Below are 21,112 nucleotides of genomic sequence, written 5' to 3'. Positions count from 1 at the left end.
ATGACAGGCTAGTGATGTGCCCTATAACCCAGTTTTGTACCTTTTGTACCCAAATAATAATATGAGCTCAATGAATAGCTTAAATATTATTTTGATATCCACCAAAATATTTTTTTTCGTGTTGATATAAATAAATGGATGGTCGAACCCACGGTTTATTATTTGTGCACACCAGTGGGTAGACACTTCTCATACAAAAACTAGTCTCTATATGTAGCAATTGATATACAACCTTATCCCTTAAGCAATAAAGTGCATTTTGGATTGATTTCACTACAGCAGGGGAACCCGCGGATCAATACCACCATACTAAAAATAATTGTTAGTGTCCTTATGTTGGTAGTATTGTTAGTTTGACAAATGAAAAAAAATGTCTGTCAATTGAGTTTGAGTTTTTAACCGGCGAATTGATTCGTGTGAAGTTATTTTCTCAGATTTGGTGCAATATTACTGTAAATAAACTTTTCTGTCGTTTACGTTGAGTTGATTAAGTTCCTCCGTATCGGGCGTGATAAAGTTTGCTGTTCAGTGTTATGTTTTTTGTGAGATAGAGACTCTTTTAAATAAGCTGTGTTTCAACTTCTACAGAAGTTTAAACTCTTATTTACTTTTCTGTTTAATGGGTATGTTATCTACTTACTTGAAATATTAGATCTATTACAAATCTATTATTCATTAAAAACAACCCTATGTGATGAAAATGTAAATGTACTTTCAAAACTGGTAAATTCATGAACCAGGGCATTGACACTGGTTGGAGAGAAATTATAGGCTTTGTTTAATTAATACCTATTTCATTTTAGGCTTCTACTGATGATGGAGAGTAGAAACAACAAGAAGTGCGTTATTTGTAATAAGAGGCGAAGTCGTGGTGGATCACCCTTACTTTTGAGTAGGTTTCCTCTGGATTCTGACCGGTAAGTTTCTAATAACACTCATTTATTACAAGATAATTTTACTGATTGTGTAAACTTAAAGGCTGGGATTAATATTTTTAATCATACAGTAAATAACCATAACCAATTTTTAATTTCAGTATTTTGTTTCATACTCTGTAAATGAATTGCATAACAATACTAAAAGAAATTAGTTGATGAATAAATTTCAGTTTTAACAAACTGAAATTTATTCATCAACTAACTTTCTTTTTCTTTTCTAATAGGTATTTCTTATTTCAGTTGTCGAATGTGGGTTAAAAATGCTGGCATAGAAGACTTAGCATATGTACCTATTGAAAAGTTACACCAACTGAAGTTTGTTTGTGGTGGGCACTTCACTCCTGAATCCTTCAATGCCAAAGGAACTCGGCTGAAGAACTCAGCTATTCCAACACTGGAATTGAGCAATCCCATCTTGCCAGATGAAGTTTTGACAGAGTTTCCTCTTCATGTAAAAGACTCCAATAAAGAAAACCTCAAGACAGGTATGATGATGACTTCAATTATTTTTTTAAAATTTAATTTACTATCTATCAATTTTTCTGAATTATTTAGATGTCTTAATTAATTTTCTTTGGTTTCCAAAACAAACCAACCGAATGCAATTTAACAAGGTTCTTTCTTTGTAACCACAAACATGTGTTGTATGCTTATCAATAAATAATATATAATTTCAATTATTAATTATATCTATACTTTGTTACAGTTCTTTATGATCATTCATATTGCATTCCAAAGAAGTCAAATCCAGTTGAACGAGGTATGTTTATCTAAAATTATACTAATAATATAAAAAGGAAATATTTAATTGTTTGTTTGTATTTGATCGGCTCCGTAACTCGAAGCCAAGATAGCCTAAAGTGCGGGTTAGAACCCCACAGCTTGAATATTGTAGTAAACCCACTCGTAACACAATTTAGCTTAGAATGTGTGTTGAGTTAGAGGGACTTTAGTAATTTGTGTAATACAAATTCTTCAAAAAAAAGTACCGGACCAATTTGAAAAATTTTAGGCAATCTACATTAATTAGCCGGGTCAGCTAGTTTAATAATATTTATAAGCTAGTAATTTTTAATGTGAGCAAGACATGTACTAGACTGATTGTACCCTAAAGTTGGGTAAGAACATGACATTTTATTACCCAATTCACATTTCATTATCTGCTTTCAGTTCCCCTTACAACTACAACCAAACAACTAAATTCAACATGTTTGGGAGCTGTGGATATACCAGATTCTGTTATTTCTGCGAAAACAACTTTTGAACCTCTTCCTTCTACTTCCAATGCACCAGAACATATGACCTATAAACCCATTACTCATGGTAAGTGTACAAACTAATTATTTACCTTCTAAAATAATAATATGCCTTCCCTCAAACTAAAGAATGCCACCCTGGATGCGTTCTGCAGTCTGCAGTCAGGTCAAAATGAACTTATATGTACAACATTCTAGGTTTCTGTACATTTTATATTAATGCGATTTGACCGTGCGGATACGAACAAAGAACGCAAAGCACACGTGACTGATTGCCTTATCACGACCACTTACAGATTGTCTTGACATACCCGCAGACCGCATCCAGAATGCAGAACATTAAAACCTCTAAATGCCTTTAATTTAATATTATGTCATTGTTATTGAAGGTGGGCCCACGCTTCATATTTTATGAGAAGAGCTATCATTATCCTGTCTTTGCATTTTTTTAAAACTTGATAATGATTGATTGATTTGGAAATAATATGTTTCATAAAACAACAAAATAAATTTTAAACTAATTTGCATATTTATAATATTTCAGATGATAAAAACATTTGCCATCAAGATGCACAGGCAGAAATATTAGTCCACAGTTATAAAAGACCTAAGAAAAACATTGAAATGAAAGGTAAGATAAAACATACCTAATTTAAAAAACTAAGTAAAATTGCTGATTAATTAACCAATATTCAATTCAATTTGCTTTAATGTTGTTTTTTTTACTAATGGAAATGTTTTTATTACAGACACTTCATCAACATTTACAATTAAAGAGAAGAGGCTTTGGCGACAGTTACAAAATGCAAAAAAAAACAATAAGGAATATAGCGAAGTCAAGAGTGAATTTAGACAAGTTAGATTCGGAAGTGCTGACATCATTAGTAAAGGATGTAGTGCAGAATAACAAAAAAAAGTCACAAGGAAAAAGGTGGACTTTAGCCAACAAAATATATGCTTTGGCTATATTTAAACGGTCCCCTAAAGCATACCGCTATATGCAAAAGCTGTTTACGCTACCAAGCACTAAAACGCTCCAAAGGATTTTAAAAAATATACCAATGGAGCCTGGTATAAATAAAAATATAATTGATATGTTAGAGGCAAAAGCATCAAGTATGCCAAAGGAAAATAAATATTGCTCGTTAATATTTGACGAGATGGCGTTAAAGAAACGGATAATTTATAACGAAATTGCTGATAAAGTGGATGGCTACGTGGATTATGGAGAGGGCGAGAACATGGGACGAGAAAAGAAAATTGCAGACCATGCGTTAGTGTTTATGATACAGGGTGCTAAACATAAATACAAACAATATATTGCGCACTATTTTGTGGAAGGCACAATATCAACAGCAAAACTGGCAAAAATTATATCGGACATCATCAAAAAATTAAAAGAAATCGGATTTATGGTTCTAACAACAGTTTGTGATCAGGGATCTACAAATATAGGAGCTCTTAACATGTTAAAAAGAAACTGTGGACAAGGCATAGATAGCAACTTTTTCTCTGTAAATAATGACAAAATTTTTATAATCTATGACATCCCTCACTTGTTCAAATCATTACGAAACAATTTCTTTAAAAGTGGAAATATGTCTTTCGATGGAAAAATTGCACAATGGAGGCATTTGGTAGTTGCAGAAGAACACAACAGAAATTTTTTAAATTTTAAAAAACTGAATAGTACCATTGTAAATCCAACATTCAAAACTAAGATGAGGGTGAAGTATGCTGCGCATGCTCTGAGTAATACCGTGGCAGCTATTTTAAAAATGATGGCATGGAAAGAAGTTTCTGATTGCAATGATACAGCATTTGTGATTGAACAGTTAGATAAACTATTTGATTGTACAAATGGTCCATCATCTTTAAATGACGTAAAGAAAGGGATCCGGGAAAATGTTTCCACATCAAGTAATCACATTGAGTCTTGGACCTTTTATACTGATAAGTTAAAAACCATAAAATTTATAACAGCAGAAAACACGATACTAAAAAATGTTAAATGCGTAAAGGGATATCAAATATCTATCAAATCCTTAAACGATATTTGGGAAAAGTTAAAGAATGAAGAGTTTAAATATATGAACCTTAGACAGTTTAACCAAGACTCTCTGGAAAACTTATTTGGAATCATTAGGCAACACAGTGTAACCAATAGAAATCCCACTATCACGCACTTTACTGCAGCGCTTAAAACAAGCATGGTTACTGGGCTGAAAGTGCCTCATAGCAGAAGTGCTAATTGTGAAGCAGACAACAATAAACATATGCTGGAATATAAAGACATTTTAAAAACTAATTTAAAAACAACAGAAATAAAAATTAATGTTCAAGATTCCACAGACACTGAATTTTATCCTGTGTTGTCTATCCCGGACCCTGAAAACTTAGAACAGCCCATTGAAAATTTGTGTAGCCTTGAAAACCAACCAGTAGTATATGTAAGCGGGTATTTAGCTGCCAAACTATTACAGAACAGTTCTTGTTTAATTTGTGAAGAGTGTTTGAGCGTGAAAACTCCTGCTGACAATGATTTGTATGCATATATATCTCTTCGCGAATGGTGGCATGATAAAAAAAGTCTCGTTTATCCAACAATTCAATTATGTACCACCGTAAATGAAGCTAAACAATTTTATCATGACCATATTGCCGACCAGATATATATGGAAAATGTTGGAAAATTCATTTTCTTAATGTTGAGTACAAATTGTAATTTTAGTTGGTTTAAATGTCAACAAAATAATAAAGAAATGGCAATGCCAGATTTTGTATGGAAGGTGGCGTCTTTTTTTTTTCGCGCGGCCATCGACCAAACTTTGTTTTTTGATTACAAAATAGTGTAATAAACCAAACTTACTATGGCATGTATACCTCTAAACTCAGTCGGAACTGAGTTACGAGCATTAGAAGTTTGATGATTTTCATACTAGATTTGTTTACTGCGCGCAAGTTTTGTAAGAAATTGCAACAAAATATTGCGCAATTTTTTTATTGCGCTGATTCTGCTCCATCCTGATGTCTGGAGCCTATAATGGATGGTATTGTTTGTTTACACATACAATGTCACTATTTTGTTGCAATTTCTTACAAAACTTGCGCGCAAAAAGCAAATCTAGTATGAAAATCATCAAACTTCTAATGCTCGTAACTCAGTTCCGACTGAGTTTAGAGATATACATGTCATAGTAAGTTTGGTTTATTACACTATTTTGTAATCAAAATACAAGGTATGGTCGATGGCCGCGCGAAAAAAAAAAGACGCCAATTTCCGGCATTGTCTTTTATGATAAGATGTTTAAAATATTAAGTTACCTTTTTCTAAGAAAAAGTTGTAAAATCATTAATGACAGCTTCATAAAAAGTGAAAACAATTTTGCTGACAAAAGTAAAAAAGCACAGCAACAAAGCATTGAAAAGTAATCTTGAGGCTGAGGTTCGATCAGCTGATAAGAAAATTAAAGATGTTTATAAATAAAAATCCTATTTTTTCTTAGAAAAAGTTGTGAAAATAAAAGTTTATAAAATTATCATTTCTGTACTTTGTTATAATTTTCAATAATTCCTCATGCCTACAACTGCTATGTCATGTTCAATACTTATTGTAATATACCTATTTTATTTCGAAATAAATAATTTACGTTACAAAACTTCGTTTTACTTACACATAGTATAAAATAAAAATAGTAATCATTAAAATATTGAAGGTTCCTATACTAGATATCGATATGCAATTACAACCCTAGCAAAGTATCGATAATCGATAAGTTATTACGAACGTCACTAATACTGTCAGAAAATAAGGCATTATGTTGGTAGCTCCGCCTGTAGTTTGTGCGGTTGGTAAAGATTTGCGGGTCGTTCTCTAAAATGCATATGTGTGCGTGAGCTCAAAAAATATCTATGGAGTGCCGTCTCTTACTCTTTTATGCTCTTTGGTGCACACCACACCTGTGGAGACGAGATTTTAATAAAATAATAAAAACAATTGTTTTTCATTTCCATTGTACCATCCTCCGGCCGGTGGGGAAGGGTGGGGACAGTGGGAATAAAATAAAAATAATTTAAGTCTACCAATGGGGACAAGCCCGATCGATAGGAACAACAACCCGAACAACAGGAATAAACCAAACCCACTTTTTCATCTATAAACCATCGCGTTACCTTCTCTTTTTGAGATTTCTTTTTTGCCATAATTAGGTATGACACGCGATGCATTCTGTTCATAAGAAAATTGAAAAAAATGCTAGTAGGTTTATGCAAATAACTTTTTCCGTACTTTCGTAGTTTTATGTTACCTGACTCAGATTTTTAAGTCTAGTTCCAATCCAATTCAGAAAAAAAATCAGTGTGATAATAAAAAAGAAAATGTTTTTTACTTTTTTTTTATTCGTAAATTAAATTACAGAACAATGACACTCTGCTTGGCAGCCTGCTTGGCCTTTAGGCGGACTTGGGCGGCGATTCTGTCGAGGTCACGGCGACCCTGCACCGTGAGGACGCGACCGCCGTCGGCGACCTTCTCCACCAGCTTGAGGGCTTCGAGGGCCTGCAGCGCCTTGCGGGCGATGCTGCCTGACGATCTGGAAGTGACAATCATCAGTTGTAGTTATTTATGTATTTGATTAACACCCATATTCACAAAAATTACTATGAGGTCTCACAGTGCGCGCGGGGATGCACAGGGTGACACACAAACCAATCACAGAGCTCTATTCAACGCTGTGCGTTCCGATTTACTGCTTCACATAAGCAAGCATCGTTTGTGAATACACTGCATAGAAATAAGTGCAGCTAAACATTGAGGGAAAAGATAAAATAATGAAACTTGGGGATTTTTAATCGTGATAGAATTTTGGCAACTAGTGAAAATACCATTTTTAGCTGCATTACACATTAATTAAGCACACATGTAAAATAAAATGTAATTTTTAGCCAGTAGAAATTTGGATTCAATTTCTAAAAATAAAAATACTTCGAATTTAATTAAATTGTACATTGAAAACTAATGTATAACCCAGCTTATTATGGATTAATCACAATTTTTATCTTCTCATGAATGAATTTAAATTAACCACCATAAGTTTAAAAATAAAGACATTTACCTGCAGAAGTGTGAGGGAGTGACACCATTGCGTTTGCGACCACCAAAGATTTTGGTGACTGTCTTTACTCCAACAGGGGAGCGGATGTAGATGTGACGGAGAACGGCAGCGCAGCGTACGTAGAACCAGTCAGGGTCGTAGGGGGCCAGCTCCTTGAAACGGGCAGTCTTGACGAGGTCCATGTGTTCTGGGACCTTGACTTTGCCGGTCCTAAAAAGTAGAAAATAGCATAAATAAGTAAAGGCAACATAAAAAAACATGTCCAAGAAAGTTTACCCAATTTAATTAATGTTTTAAACAAGTAGTAATATCAAATATTAGTACAACTCCCCAAGAAGAAATTTCGTCTTTAATTGTACAGAGCAAGGTAGAAATTATTATTCAAGGAATTTTACTTACTTCTTCAAGTGAGCAGCTACGGTCTTGACGACCTTGTCTTGTTCGACATCCTTGAGCGTGACGGAACGCATCTGAAATTGTTAAGAGGTAATGATTAGTTAAACCCTGAGATATCCAATGAAATTGACTACCCGCCAAACTATAGCAGAGATAGTAAACACACGTATTCTACATAAATTTGTAATTAGGTGCCACTTTACGTAGTAACAAGCTGTGTTTTCTACCATACACTGTTGGTACGAGCTGAAGTATGGCTTGTATTGATACGAAGTTAGGTTATGTTAAATTTGTGATCATATCCAGACATTACCAATGGGTAAATAAGTTGCATCAGGTTTGAAATAATTAAACAGGTAATGCTTTATACTTCAGAGTGTATTTATCTCGGTAATAAACTTCGTTAGTCCATTACATGGAAGTATTGGCATGGTGCTTCGTGGTAGATTTGCGATCTATACCAAAATGTTAATATTGTAAATTGGAGCCAAACCAGCAGGTAAGTTTAATCTGCGTTACCTTTTGTGTTTTTGATCGTATTTACGATACAATAACCAGAGTTTTCACTATTTATTTCACTGAAAAACCATGTGGCGTACGCACCTTGTCTACAGTTGACAGCCGGAAAGAAAGAGAAGAAAACTACCAATGGGTAGTAGCTAGTGATGCTTTTGGATAGTAATCTGGTCACTATCGATATCTTTACGTTACTATGGTTAACCATGGTCTGTCCATTTTAGTTAATAAAATAAATTATGGACTACGTTAATATAACAATTGTAAGTGTGTCACACAATTTGTAAGTAATAACAAAGAATCAATTGATTCAGTTAGTTGCACTTTTGATCGAATCGAAAATCGACTCCGTCAAAACTCCATACAAAAAAAAAGGCCTTTCGACCATTTTTCGACTGGTTTGCGATTATAATGATTGTGCTCTTTGTCTAGACCCACAGATTAGTACTTTGTTGGTTGATCATCATGGTTGGAAGAAAGAACTCAATCTAAAATCATCCAACCGCGAATTGTCGTGCAAAATGAGTCCAGTAAGGGAATGCAAAAAAAACGATTTGCTAACGCTTAATTTCTTATTTTCAAAATTTTATAAATCCAGAGTCAGAAGTTAATATTATTAATGTCGAAGCCGAGGGCATAAATAAGTAGATACATCAAACAATACATTTTAAAATTTGAGAGGTTGGAAGAATATTATTTTTATATTCTTGTCCCCCAGGATTTTAGGGTTACCGATTCGAAGATAAAAGATGTTAGTACGAATGAGCTGTATCAGCTGTATGATACCAATCGCACACACATTGCCGGCTAGCTGCGCGTTTGGTATTGTATAGAATACCTAGTCAGACTCAGAGCATAAAATTAATAATATTTCATACAATAACTAAACGTTTTTGGCATTCTATACATTGACTAGGGATTGTTTAGTAGCCGCACTATGGATCGAAAATGCGATTGTTGCACAGCTGTTTTTCTACAATTTCTATTATTAAAAATTCCAATCGATAGTTTATGTCATTTTGATGAATAAATGTCATTAAAAGTTTTTCTCCGAAAGTGAAGTATGGAATGAAACACGAAGACTAAGTCTTGACAGAATTTTGCTTTAAAACTTATTCTATGGCTTGTTGACTATAATTCTACTCTATCAGCGCGCGCCTATAGTTGCCCGTTCAGAAGTTGAGGTTTCGAAAAATGAAAAAAAAAAAAAGTATGTAAAAGTGACTTTTTTTGGAACATCTTTGAAGATTCAACTAAAATATGAGAATTCTACATGTTAGTAATGTAATTAATCTTTCTCTTGTCGTCTGATCTTAGAGAAAACATTTTCTATTAGCCGTAGCCATATCGATAGACTGATGACAAATGTGCGTGCACTACACTATTTCTGGGAGAACATCTCAAAACTTTGGTTTCTACCAAAAGTATATTTTAAATATTTTTCAGCTTGGCAATAATTATAACGTATCTATAGATATTTTTTGATCTATGGTTTGTCTATCGATGGAATTGATGTTGTCATGTTGTCAAAAATTGGAAAATGGCCGCGAAACAGAATTCTTTTGTGCAGGAAGGTAAAATAGCTTCATAATAGGAATTAATTCGTGTAATTTATCGCCAAATAACACCATTTTAAATAATCGTTTGTGACTTTTAACAATTGAAGCAATTCCAACTATTTTCAGTGGTAATTTCATGGTGAATGTTTGTTTTGTTGTAGGCCAAACCACATCTGATGATATTCCTCTGACATCATTGGAAGAAAGTCTTCTCAGTTTAGAGAAGCTCGATCGTGCATCACCGGAGCTATGGCCTGAACAGAGTATGTGTTTAATATCAATTAAAATAATCATAACCAAAGTAATCGATTGTTGTGATTTTCAAAAATCGCGGGATTTGTGATGTCATTCCGTTCATCGTCCGTTCTCCATGGCGTTGTTGTATTTTGTTGTTTGGCATTTCGTTTGTAACCGTTCATAATTTTAAACTTTTGGTTTGCTATGGATGATGGAAATAACATAACGAAATGTGATGAGGAGTCTAAATCTTCAAATGACTCGTTTACAGTACCTGGAGTATCGGAGTTTGCGCCAGTTCAGAATGCCAATCAATCTCCCCCATCCTGGAATAAAGGCTTGACCAAGGAAGACTACACTTATATGCAACGTAAGTCATAACTCTAAGCATTTGGTTAATTCTTTCAAAACTAGAAATAATTATTTTAGCTATTTTAAGCCGTGTTGGTTGCTCTACATGTGGTAAATTCTTCACTAAACATCAAATAAAGTAAACTGTTTGTATACCTATTACAAATAAATAAATAAATAAATCTGTTAGACCCAGAAGATCCAAATTTTAACATATAATAATACTTAGCCTAGGTTTTTTAAAACAAGTTTTATTCATTTAAGCCACATGTGGTAAATTCTTCACTAAACATCAAATCTGTTAGACCCAGAAGATCCAAATTTTAACATATAATAATACGTAGCCTAGGTTTTTTAAAACAAGTTTTATTCATTTAAGCCGACAACAAAGTACCTATGTTTCAACATTTCTTGTTTCTATTTTCAGAACTGAACTCTTTGTCTGCGAGTGGTCTAATTTTGGAAGTGAAGAAGCTTCACGACATGGCATACCAACTGGGACTAGAGGAGGCCAAGGAAATGACGAGAGGGAAATACTTGAACATATTTACATCAAGGCGCCACAGGTAGTCATCATGGCAATATTAGCTCTAGGTTTAATATAGTTTTATTAAATGACCTACTTAGGTACCAAATGGTTTGCAATGTAATGCACTAGGTATCTGAGCAATATTGTTTACCTATATCATTATGAAACTTTGTAATCAGCCTACATAATATTATCCTTTAATTTTTATAATCACTTTAGTACTAAACAAAAATCCTTTTTATCCATAAAAATCTAGCTGTGTGATAAATAAACAATGTATGTCATATTTTTAAATTTTATTAGCAAGTTATAATAATAAAATTAATCTATAAACACATTTGTTTGAATTTACTTCCAGCTTAAGCTCTTGTTAAGTATCAGTCGCACTATTGGGTCCTATCAATAAATCTTATCTTTAGAGCTCTGTTCGGTTTAGCAATAAAAGTCTTAGTTGGCTCAATGTCTCCATAATGGTATTCCAGCTTGTACTTCTGCACCAACTGAAATAATAGAGATAAAACCATTAATTATAACATAGGAGCAGTGACATAACCCAAAGACTATGGGCTAGGACCAACAAATCTAGTAAAATAATATTTATACTCTAAAAATGAAACAAATGCAGTACAGCAAATACCTACCCTAATCGTCAGCAAGGTCATCATGGTTTCTGCAATGTTCTGGCCTAGGCATTTCCTTGCACCATGACCAAACGGAATAGAAGCAAAAGCATGATAATCTTTAGCATCAGGGCTGTTCCATCTCTCAGGCTTGAACGCATTGGCATCTTCAAAGTTGCTCTCTTTGAGGGCTGTGTCTTGCGCTGACATTATGATAAGAGTGCCACGTGGTATACTGTAATCAATGGCCAATAATTTTATTAGTATCTTCATTAATGGAAAATTAACTTTTCAGATATTTTTTTAAACTTAAATGTAGAGCATAGCTGCCAGAAATTAATAATAGTGTTAGAATTAATTTAGGCATCTATGCCTATCTATGAATTTACTTTATGGTTTTACACAGGATAAAAATAATTTAAAGCACTCACTTGTATCGGTCCAATATTATATTCTTGGGCAAGATTCTTGTAAGTACTGGGATTGGAGGCACTAATCTGAAAAACAAAAATTTCTCAATTACAACTTTATTCCTTCCTAATAAAATTACAGGGATAGTGTTTATCTGAGGGGTGACATGTGACGTAACAGAGCTTACACTTGGGAGCCTCGCGGCATTATTTGACGTAAAACAAACACTACTACCACAGGAAACCCCTAGTTGTACATCATCACCTTAGATTCTCCTTGATGCATGCTTGGAGATAAGGTGTCTTCTCCTTTATATTTTTAAAATCTTTTAGATCTATTGACAGATCACCAATTTCTTCATGGAGAAGTTTTTGAGCCCTCTGATATTTAGCTAAATGGTATAAGAGGAATGCCATTGATGAGGTAATCTGGAACAAGAATGTGTGAGTTGCAGACGAAAACATAAAGAAGAATCTAAAATTCTAAATACATCATATGGCTCCTTTTAAATTTTTGTACGTTATAAATCATTACCGTATTGACTCCAATTAGTAGCATATCCATAATTACTGTGGTTATATCCTCTGCATTCATTCTCTCCTCTCCGAGTAACATGGTGTCAATCAAAGAATGTTGACCTGAAAATACATTTGTTTAGAATAGTTATTCTGTTCAACTAAACAATTACCCTAAGATAGTTATATTAGAAATCTTCGTTATCTCAGCTAATGGCATAAGGTTCTAAGTAGAGATGTTAATATTTACGCTATGCTATCTGTAAATTTTGTAGATTCTTACTTGAAACATTTTCAGTTTTGTTTTTGATTGAAATTGATTGTTCAGCCTCCATGACATGCTTTCCTATCAAACTGCAACAAAATATAAGTGCGTTAACAATGATATTAGAACTATAGATGTGTTACGTTCATAGAAATTACGATTTGAATCCGTGCCGAGCTATTCCAAATTGCACACATTGACAAATGTAACTGATAAGTGAAACAAAAGATACGAAATAGCACGCAAATGAAAGAGATAGCTATAGTTTTAACGATTCTGCACTAACTAATCTATGTCCGCAGCGCACGCATCCTTATCGCTCTAACGTCAAAACAAGATCGCTTTCTCTTTCTTAACTTGAACATGGCGCATGGCGTCTTGATTGTTTGCATAAATAATTGAAAATATAAATACTAAATAATTTTGCATAATCACATGTGGTAAGAGATCCCTTGTATTTTGTTTACTTTAGAGTCATAATTAGTACACTTTCGAAACACACACGATGGCATTTTTTATTTATTTTGGTAAGAACAGGAACTTACGGTGTGGTACGCACGCGATTGCGCACGACGCAGGCCACACGAAGACTAAACACAAGACGTCCCAATTGGGACGTATTTGAGTATTCACAGCGCGAGCGCTTATAACATATCTGCTTTTGTTTTTATATAATATCATTGTGCGTTAAACATTTTTCTAAATAAAAAAAATCTGCTGAGTCACTGAGTGAGAGCAGTCACCCGGCACGCGAAAGGTTGGGTTCAATTCCCATCTGAGACAGAGCTTTCTTTGTTCATGTTAAAAAATGGTATATTAAAATTTGATCACCCAGGTGACCAAAGTGGACTCCAGGCGACACTGGTATCCTTTGATCACCCATGGATAAGATCCATAATATGTGTGATCAAAAGACACCAAAATGTCGCTTGGAGTCCACTTTGATCAACTGGAATAGACAAAAAAAGTTGGGAAATGACAAATAGATGTTAAGTACCTGTCCAAACTATCGCAGTTCTTCACCAGCGAATACCAAGCCGGGGTGGTGAACAACTTCCAGAGGTGCATGCCCGACTCGCACTTGACGATCGCTTCCGTGGCCTTCTCCAGGCTGTGGTACAACCACGACATGTCGCACTGGCTGTAGATGAGCTCCGTATCCAGCATAGTGAACCGCTTCGAGAATACGATTAACCCTGAATAAACGTGATTAGTTAGATTGTCTTATTTCTTATAGGAAATCGGGAAATCGGAAAAAGTCAAATTAAATAGCTCGTGTCACCCAACCCAAAGTAGCCAAAAAGTTCGCAACACGTTTAAGTACATTTTGGCGACTTGTCTGCATCCAGCGCGTTCTGCTCCTGCTACCTAAAAGGTCGACTGTTCACCTCGTGAATGGGCGTGCCACACTATGTTTTATACTGGTTCGGGAATACTGGCTGATGAAGGAAGACCCTGTCATAAATCGACTAGCAGTGCTGGCATCTCAAAATACAAAGATTAATACTAATGTCTGGTCTGCGAGCACGTAGAATTTTGTCCAATGACCCCAAGCTAATTATGTAGCTGTCGCGCTCGCACACTCACTGCGGGCGCACGTCGCACAGTCGCGACAGCAATATAATTACGCGCGAGCGCTAAGGATGGGTAGCTTGGGGGGTATGGGGTCATTGGACAAAATTCTACGTGCTCACAGACCGGGCTTTAGCTAAGAATACTGACCAATGCAATCAAACGCCCACTTATGGATATCCTTCATCAGGTCCTTGGGCACCTCGTCCTGGTGGTTCCTCATATTGTAGACCTTCTGCACGAAACTCTCGCAGACGTCGTTGAGGCCGTGCATGTGGAGCGCGACCGCGTCGTGCAGCGGGCTCGACACGGTGCTCCTTTGGCGGATCCATTCGGGGCCGTGGCTGAGAAAATAATTTTAACTTAGCAACTGCTGGAGCAGTAGCAGTTTTAGACGTTTTTTAGACAAATAAAATAAAAATAAATAGTTAAGCATTCAGGGAAAAGTTACGGAACTATTCCCACCGCTGCAACTCCTGTGTAGCCAGAATGTACAGCTTGACCGCCAATAAAATCCCAACCAGTGTAAAGTTAAGACAGTTTGTATTACGGCGACAGACCGACACTTACGCGGGAAAAACTATTGATTTAAAATAATTTGTGTAATGTTTTAGTGTCGCCCACAACAACTGCGAGATAAAGCGTACGATAGGGATTTTACTTACACTGAATAAATTCCGCTAAATGCATGATTCCTATGTTCCAGCCTGTATTTCTCTAAGGAGTCCAAAGCGGATCTGACGGGGCTTTCTCCTTCCATGGTGTACACTTTCTGGATGTGGTCCGGGTGGTTTATGAGGACTATGTCTCCTCCCATGGGGCTGACGAAGCGAACTACTGGGCCATACTCGTCGAACAGCACGGATAGGCTTTTTAGCGGCTTTCGGTTGTTGATATATGTTCCTGAGAGATTTTTAAAGGTAGAAAATCCCTATTGATAACATGTTACACGTAAATTGAAGCATTTAAAGGTAATTTCAACTTACCAATATTTAGCCCAACCGTCAGAGCCCCAGCCATGAGTTGAGTACCAACTTGTGACAAATATTGCCGCACATTCGACAAGTATTTCAACGTCTTCGGACCAGGCACATCGTCGAAGGATAAAATAACCGGCTCCTTGTTAGACAAAACCATTGGCACCACTCTAGTTGTTGGGAAAATTTCACCCAGTATTCGGCTGTTAGGAGGGCTTATTTCAACATTTTTCACTGTGGTTGTGTCGGCGTTTGGAGACATACGAGCTTCGTGAGACGTAGCAAGTTGGTATCTTGCTCGATCTAAAGTATGAAACTTCTGATTATGCACGAAATTATTGAAGTTTGCTTTAGACCTCACATGTCGCAACTGATTTAGTAACATTTTGTTCGCAAACGATAAGAATTGATAACGAAATTATCGTTTTTTAGAAGAATTTCAGAGGTATGTGACGTTTTACAAATGAAACAATTGAATTACGATGTTTTTTCGAATCACCGCGCCATTTTATTTTTGTAAAGGTAATATATGGGATTAGGGATGAGCCGGGGCCCGGGATGAGCTCTTGAGCTCACGTGTAATTTGACAGCATTTGCGATATTTTTCCTTTGCCTACAAAAGTAATTTTATCAGTCTATGGCATATTACTACTCGGTTTCTGAACGTTTTTTTTATTGCGCTATAAGATTTCTGAACGAAAGCTACAGAATTACCAGTAAAGAATATTTGTTGCATTTAGTAGTTTAATGTATTATTTCATATTTTTCTCCTTTCATCTTCAATGTTGATTTATAAAAAATTAAAAGCCCTTTATGCATTGTCACTCTGTTAACATGCAGTTTGTAACATATGTTTACTGTTTGTAGGTCATACTGTTTCGGAAAAAGGCGTAAATAGTTGATAAATTATATTATCATCTTTTGTAAGCTGAGCGAATTATAATATTTGAATAGCAGCATGGTAACATTAAAGTCTGCTGTCAAAAATAATGGCGAACAGAGCGACAGCTAGTGGCAGATGGCGGGATTGATCTCGTGTGATATAACTGTGTTAAATGGTTAGATTAGTTTTAAAATTGTAGTGTTTTTATTAGAATAGTTATTAAAATGACTAGGTAAGTAACATTTTCACTCAGCGTTGTATTTAATAGTCATTTATCCTTATCACTCGATAGATTTGTTCAAATCTAGCAAGTCCTAATTGCAACCTCGTTGATACCGAAATTGTGCATATTTATTGTATAAAAATCATCTTTACACTTCCAGAGCTAAAATAGAACTTGGCGACGTGACACCGCATAATATAAAGCAGTTGAAAAAGCTGAATACAGTCGTGTTTCCAGTGTCTTACAACGACAAGTTCTACAAAGACGTTTTAGAAGCTGGTGAATTAGCAAAACTAGCTTATTACAATGACATTGTCGTTGGGGCAGTGTGCTGTAGGATAGATACGTCGGAGAACTCCCGGCGGTTGTATATAATGACGCTGGGATGTTTGTACCCATACAGAAGACTGGGCATAGGAACACTGATGGTAGAACATGTGCTCAAGTATGTTGAACAAGATGGAAATTTCGACAGCATTTTCTTGTAAGTACTCATATCCAACACGTGAATTGCTAATTAAATTACTGAACACTTCAACTGTATAATTGGTAACGTGCTAAGCCCTTTTTGATGTTGTAACAATGATTCAAGGTTATGTATCTGTTATTTGGTTAAGGAAATCTGTTGTTAAGGCAAGGCTAAGCTAGTGACTGCTTTCAGCATAATAATGCTGTCTACTTTGATGTTATCATACGAAATATAATATAGCGTGCAATGGCAGTGTAAATTACAATAGTTTATAAATTAAAGCTGATTGAATTAGATTTTCAATAGCGTTTAGCTATATTTCCTTATCTGTTAGCTGGACTGGTGTGAATTGTACTTGTGACACAGTTCTACATAACCACTCATGTTAGATTGATACTGTTATCAGAACTAACAGTATAAAGCTGTTATTGTTTAAATTTTACACCATCAATATATTAATGATTTGTCCTTATTTGTTGGGCATATAGTTTGTTCATAGCTGAAGGTGTGGAAAAGTTTTAAATCTGCTTTTAATTTCAATGTTCAGTTTGAAATACAATTCCCAAGTAATCCTTATTTTTATAAATGCCATGTTCATTAATATTATAAAAAAATTGGTTACTTTGTATTCATAATATGTATTGCTTTCGTTTTTCAGGCATGTCCAAGTAAATAATGAAGGCGCAATAGATTTTTACAAGAAGTTTGGTTTTGAAATTGTGGAGACGAAAGAACACTACTACAAGAGAATAGAACCTGCAGACGCTCATGTACTCCTCAAGACAATCAGAAAGACAACCCCCGCTGCACCATTACTCAATGGGTCGATTCCACATGCGAAAACCAATGGTCACGATTGAGCTCCATGGAACCCCAAATAGTTACTCCTAAAAGCCTCAACTTGGTTGTTATTGTGAAAAAGCAAGTGATTAAATAATAAGTCTTAAGTCACTTTGTTAACATACAGATTTGAATAAAAATAAGACATTAATGAATGAGTTTACAATAAGTCATGGTTTAGAGGCCATAAAGTTAAAACTAAAATGACTGATCATTTCAGGACTCTTTTCATTCATGTTGTACAGAATACTTCCATAGTTAATGCTTGTCGACGAAAGGAGCTCACTGAATGCGTATTGCATTTTGAAGTGTGTTTTGAATAATTTAGTATCATTTTGTACAGGAAATGACATCTGACTTTTGTCATTCATGATAGCTTTGAATTTGTAAATGAACTCTCTTGGTAATTTCATTCTAATGATATGTGTAAAAATATATGATAATGCTTAGCTCTAGGCATTCTTTTAACTATATCATAAATATCATTATAAGTTATCTGTCCATTTTTTTACTGTCTTTATATTGTAATAAATAATGTAGCAGATTTGAAGATCTTCTAAATCCTCTTCTAGTATACATTTGTCGATATAATATTGAGCAGTTATTATAAGTAATTATCTCACAGTCGATTGTAAATGACCATTGATTTGTTTGTTCCAAGTTACTAGGCGAGGAACTTGTTTTAATTGTGCTGGCGTTAATAAGCTTTGGTTTCGAATTCAATTTATTTCAACCAGTTTGGCTTATTCTGCACCATATCCACAAATATGTTCTCAAAGAATTTTTTATAATTTTTGTTGTTTTAAATTTTTTGTATTATTTAATATTTTAGCCTGATTTCTATACACATAAATTATAATAATTGTAACTAAGTCATTGTATTATAACATGAACTGTTACCAAAAAGTCAATTGTGTCTCATACACTGCTCTTTCTAAACCGTATCTGTTAAACATCATGTTCACTGCAAATTTAGCATTAGCATAAAATAAACATAATTAACAATATCATTGAGATTTTATTGTTATTCAAATTACTTCACAGAATTGGTTGGCACTTGGCAGTAATGCAGTTTAGTTAGTTCGACACAACAACTATCAGTATTAGTAATATTTAAAATAACAATCGGGAACACGGCCATCAAGATTATGCTTACGCATTACGCAGATGGTATGTATACTATCAAGGACAGGTTTTTATGAAGTAACAGGAAATCGAATAATCATCGAGAAAAATTATAGGTATTTCATATCATCATTTGTTTTCCAAATGAACCTGAGCTATCTTTTTCTAACTTTGGTAAATGGTACAAAATGCGAAGTTGTAAGTAAATAAAACAAAAGATTTTTAGCATTAGTTTAATTAAATATAAGACGTACAATGTTGTCGAACTGACTAGTAGACATTTTTGCTATGGACTTCTTTGGTCGAAATACAATTTTCTCATTTCCAATTTAAGGCCTGACATATTTGCGTCCTTTAAAATTATTTAGTAGTATGATTATGTTTTCCACAAGTAATTTATATAATTTTTCATGTACGTGGACAGTTCTCTTTATGCTATAAAAATATCGTTTAAATACATTTTTACAAATTCTTTAATTACACTAACAGATATAACATACAATATATTTTACAAGTTGATTTTATAATCGTGCATTTTAGAATACTGTTATGCTTTTACAAAGCCTCATTTCACTATCACAGACAATGTCATATTGCATTCATTTAACGATAAAATAAACAATGAAATAAGTAACATCCAAAGCCAATACCGACTCAAGTATTTCAATGCTTTTCTAGTTTTAAAACCGCAATTTAATTAATCAAATACTATTTAGTTGCATTACATAGATTTGTGAGATAGGTTAGAAATAATTTTATATTTCGCTAGTCTAGGTAAACATGGTATTAAAATTTTGTAGATACAACTCTAAACGAACATCTAAAGCACTATTCTACAAAACGATTTTAATATGCATATCTATATTTGTCTCTCTTGCTCACTATATTATATCAACCGCACAAGTGTGTGAAAAAGATAGGTAGAGCGGAAATGTAGAAATCATTTTGCAGAATAGACCAACTAATTAATATTTTAAAGATACTAAAAGTGAGATAAGGTTTTAAAGTATTTACTTCTAGCTCTCTAACAAAACGAGTACGGTACATTCGACGTCATAATTATCATAAAAAACTACAAATAAACACAACAAGTAAAAGTATTTTACGTAGGATCTACGATTCGGTTAATACTTCATTTAAAAATCTTAATTACTTCTCGTAATAACATCATCGTGTAAGTTTATACAGTACAGGTACTTCGATTTCATCAATTCCATTATTCAAATCGCAACTCCAAAACTATTTAATAAACATCGATAAAAGATTAGGTACATAATTCGTTATGTAAAGTAAAAAGATTTAATAACTAAATAGTGTATTTTTATTAAAAATATAATTGGTTGATAAATTTTGTTTTTAAAGCGTTATGTAATATGTAGTTATTATAGTTGTTTAATATTCTACGAGCTATTGAAGAATTCACTCTCTGCTTTTCAGTGACGAGCATCAAATATACATTTTGTTTATGTTATATGGAATCGATTATTATTTTACTTAACATATCGAATTGGACATTAGAACATTACTTTCAATATCATATTAATATTTACTATCTCGTTCGTAATAAATACATCTTAGGAACTCAACAATGATTTAAAATGCATTTACAATATTCCCTTTTAAAATCCTGAACATGGATATGGGTATTCGCACGTACGTAAGTTAATTAAGCTTTCAACTATTAACGAAACATGATTGTATTTGAGTTTTAAAACTACTTGTGAATGTCATGTGCCGTACGTAGTACATTGGATTTTGTAATTTACTGTAGGTATGACGCATCTGAATAGATTCCAGCGGAGAGGTGCGTGAGGGGTGACATAATATGACGTAACAGAGATGGCATAGTATACATGTCAGAAAGCACATTTAAAGTCTCACTATAAGAGTAGGCGCACACCGTTGATTTTTCGTCGGCCAATAGTTTAGTCGGGCAGTTGATCAGTATGGGCATGTATGGGAGTGCGCACACTACGCCGATTCGATTTGGCCGATTCTTCATACAATTTAAAATCGGGCACAACTATCGGCCAACTAAAAATCAACGGTGTGCGCGCCTACTAATAATGTTTGATGTGATACATACAATCAGCGTCTAATAGTTCGTGTCACCCAAAGATGTTAAAAGTAGACAACAGAACCTGCATTTTCAAATTGTAACAAAGACGTGTTGCGAACTTTTTGGTTACTTTGGGTGTCATGAACTATTTGACGCTGACTGTACACATTCCCGCACCTCTTCACTACTACCATGCGTTATAGCCATAGATATTAAGTAGTAGATAGAATATATACACAAATACGAAATCAGTGGTC

The 21,112-nt window shown here is 34.4% G+C and overlaps 5 protein-coding genes across 5 annotated transcripts in view; 3 read left to right on the top strand and 2 right to left on the bottom strand.

Moving 5' to 3' along the window:
- LOC135078304 (sortilin-related receptor-like) overlaps positions 1-21,112 on the bottom strand; it is a 54,237-nt gene that overhangs the window by 32,234 nt on the left and 891 nt on the right. Inside the window, exons 2-4 of the mRNA XM_063972903.1 lie at positions 7,708-7,780; positions 7,309-7,518; positions 6,610-6,786 (exon numbers count right to left, since the gene is read on the bottom strand). Coding sequence (XP_063828973.1) covers positions 6,610-6,786; positions 7,309-7,518; positions 7,708-7,780 — 460 coding nt within the window. The remainder of the gene's footprint in view (positions 1-6,609; positions 6,787-7,308; positions 7,519-7,707; positions 7,781-21,112) is intronic.
- On the top strand, positions 176-4,935 carry LOC135077827 (THAP domain-containing protein 5-like). The gene is made up of 6 exons (XM_063972365.1): positions 176-917; positions 1,179-1,423; positions 1,645-1,698; positions 2,109-2,261; positions 2,739-2,825; positions 2,944-4,935. The coding sequence occupies exons 1-6, from the start codon at positions 814-816 to the stop codon at positions 3,099-3,101; spliced, it is 801 nt and encodes a 266-aa protein (XP_063828435.1). The 5' UTR covers positions 176-813; the 3' UTR covers positions 3,102-4,935.
- LOC135078027 (protein lin-52 homolog) lies at positions 9,724-11,229 on the top strand. The gene is made up of 4 exons (XM_063972572.1): positions 9,724-9,794; positions 9,941-10,042; positions 10,288-10,386; positions 10,795-11,229. The coding sequence occupies exons 1-4, from the start codon at positions 9,761-9,763 to the stop codon at positions 10,935-10,937; spliced, it is 378 nt and encodes a 125-aa protein (XP_063828642.1). The 5' UTR covers positions 9,724-9,760; the 3' UTR covers positions 10,938-11,229.
- LOC135078026 (probable cytochrome P450 301a1, mitochondrial) lies at positions 11,178-15,752 on the bottom strand. The gene is made up of 10 exons (XM_063972571.1): positions 15,266-15,752; positions 14,945-15,182; positions 14,430-14,623; positions 13,705-13,903; positions 12,726-12,796; positions 12,462-12,565; positions 12,192-12,355; positions 11,948-12,013; positions 11,538-11,751; positions 11,178-11,396 (listed from the first exon to the last, which is right to left on the bottom strand). The coding sequence occupies exons 1-10, from the start codon at positions 15,639-15,641 to the stop codon at positions 11,283-11,285; spliced, it is 1,740 nt and encodes a 579-aa protein (XP_063828641.1). The 5' UTR covers positions 15,642-15,752; the 3' UTR covers positions 11,178-11,282.
- LOC135078031 (probable N-acetyltransferase san) lies at positions 16,238-18,678 on the top strand. Its single transcript, XM_063972578.1, has 3 exons — positions 16,238-16,371; positions 16,523-16,846; positions 17,490-18,678. The coding sequence occupies exons 1-3, from the start codon at positions 16,364-16,366 to the stop codon at positions 17,689-17,691; spliced, it is 534 nt and encodes a 177-aa protein (XP_063828648.1). The 5' UTR covers positions 16,238-16,363; the 3' UTR covers positions 17,692-18,678.

The sequence above is a fragment of the Ostrinia nubilalis genome, chromosome 14, assembly GCF_963855985.1.
Source record: "Ostrinia nubilalis chromosome 14, ilOstNubi1.1, whole genome shotgun sequence".
Taxonomy (NCBI): Eukaryota; Metazoa; Arthropoda; class Insecta; order Lepidoptera; family Crambidae; genus Ostrinia; species Ostrinia nubilalis.
Note: the sequence above shows the minus strand (reverse complement) of the source record. Positions and strands in the feature narration are given on the sequence as shown.

What these genes read in the sequence shown, in the direction of transcription:
- LOC135078031 (XM_063972578.1), top strand. An exon ending in AATTTCGACAGCATTTTCTT is followed by an intron (nt 16,847 to 17,489) that starts GTAAGTACTCAT and finishes TTCGTTTTTCAG; the next exon opens with GCATGTCCAAGTAAATAATG.
- LOC135078027 (XM_063972572.1), top strand. Translation starts at nt 9,761, where the DNA reads ATGGCCGCGAAACAGAATTCTTTTGTGCAGGAAG. An exon ending in GGAGCTATGGCCTGAACAGA is followed by an intron (nt 10,043 to 10,287) that starts GTATGTGTTTAA and finishes ACTCGTTTACAG; the next exon opens with TACCTGGAGTATCGGAGTTT. An exon ending in AGACTACACTTATATGCAAC is followed by an intron (nt 10,387 to 10,794) that starts GTAAGTCATAAC and finishes TTCTATTTTCAG; the next exon opens with AACTGAACTCTTTGTCTGCG.
- LOC135077827 (XM_063972365.1), top strand. Translation starts at nt 814, where the DNA reads ATGATGGAGAGTAGAAACAACAAGAAGTGCGTTATTTGTAATAAGAGG. An exon ending in TTTCCTCTGGATTCTGACCG is followed by an intron (nt 918 to 1,178) that starts GTAAGTTTCTAA and finishes TTCTTATTTCAG; the next exon opens with TTGTCGAATGTGGGTTAAAA. An exon ending in GAAAAACATTGAAATGAAAG is followed by an intron (nt 2,826 to 2,943) that starts GTAAGATAAAAC and finishes TTTTTATTACAG; the next exon opens with ACACTTCATCAACATTTACA.
- LOC135078026 (XM_063972571.1), bottom strand. Translation starts at nt 15,641, where the DNA reads ATGTTACTAAATCAGTTGCGACATGTGAGGTCTAAAGCAAACTTCAAT. An exon ending in AACTGCGATAGTTTGGACAG is followed by an intron (nt 12,797 to 13,704) that starts GTACTTAACATC and finishes ATTTTGTTGCAG; the next exon opens with TTTGATAGGAAAGCATGTCA. An exon ending in ATAATATTGGACCGATACAA is followed by an intron (nt 11,752 to 11,947) that starts GTGAGTGCTTTA and finishes CATTGATTACAG; the next exon opens with TATACCACGTGGCACTCTTA.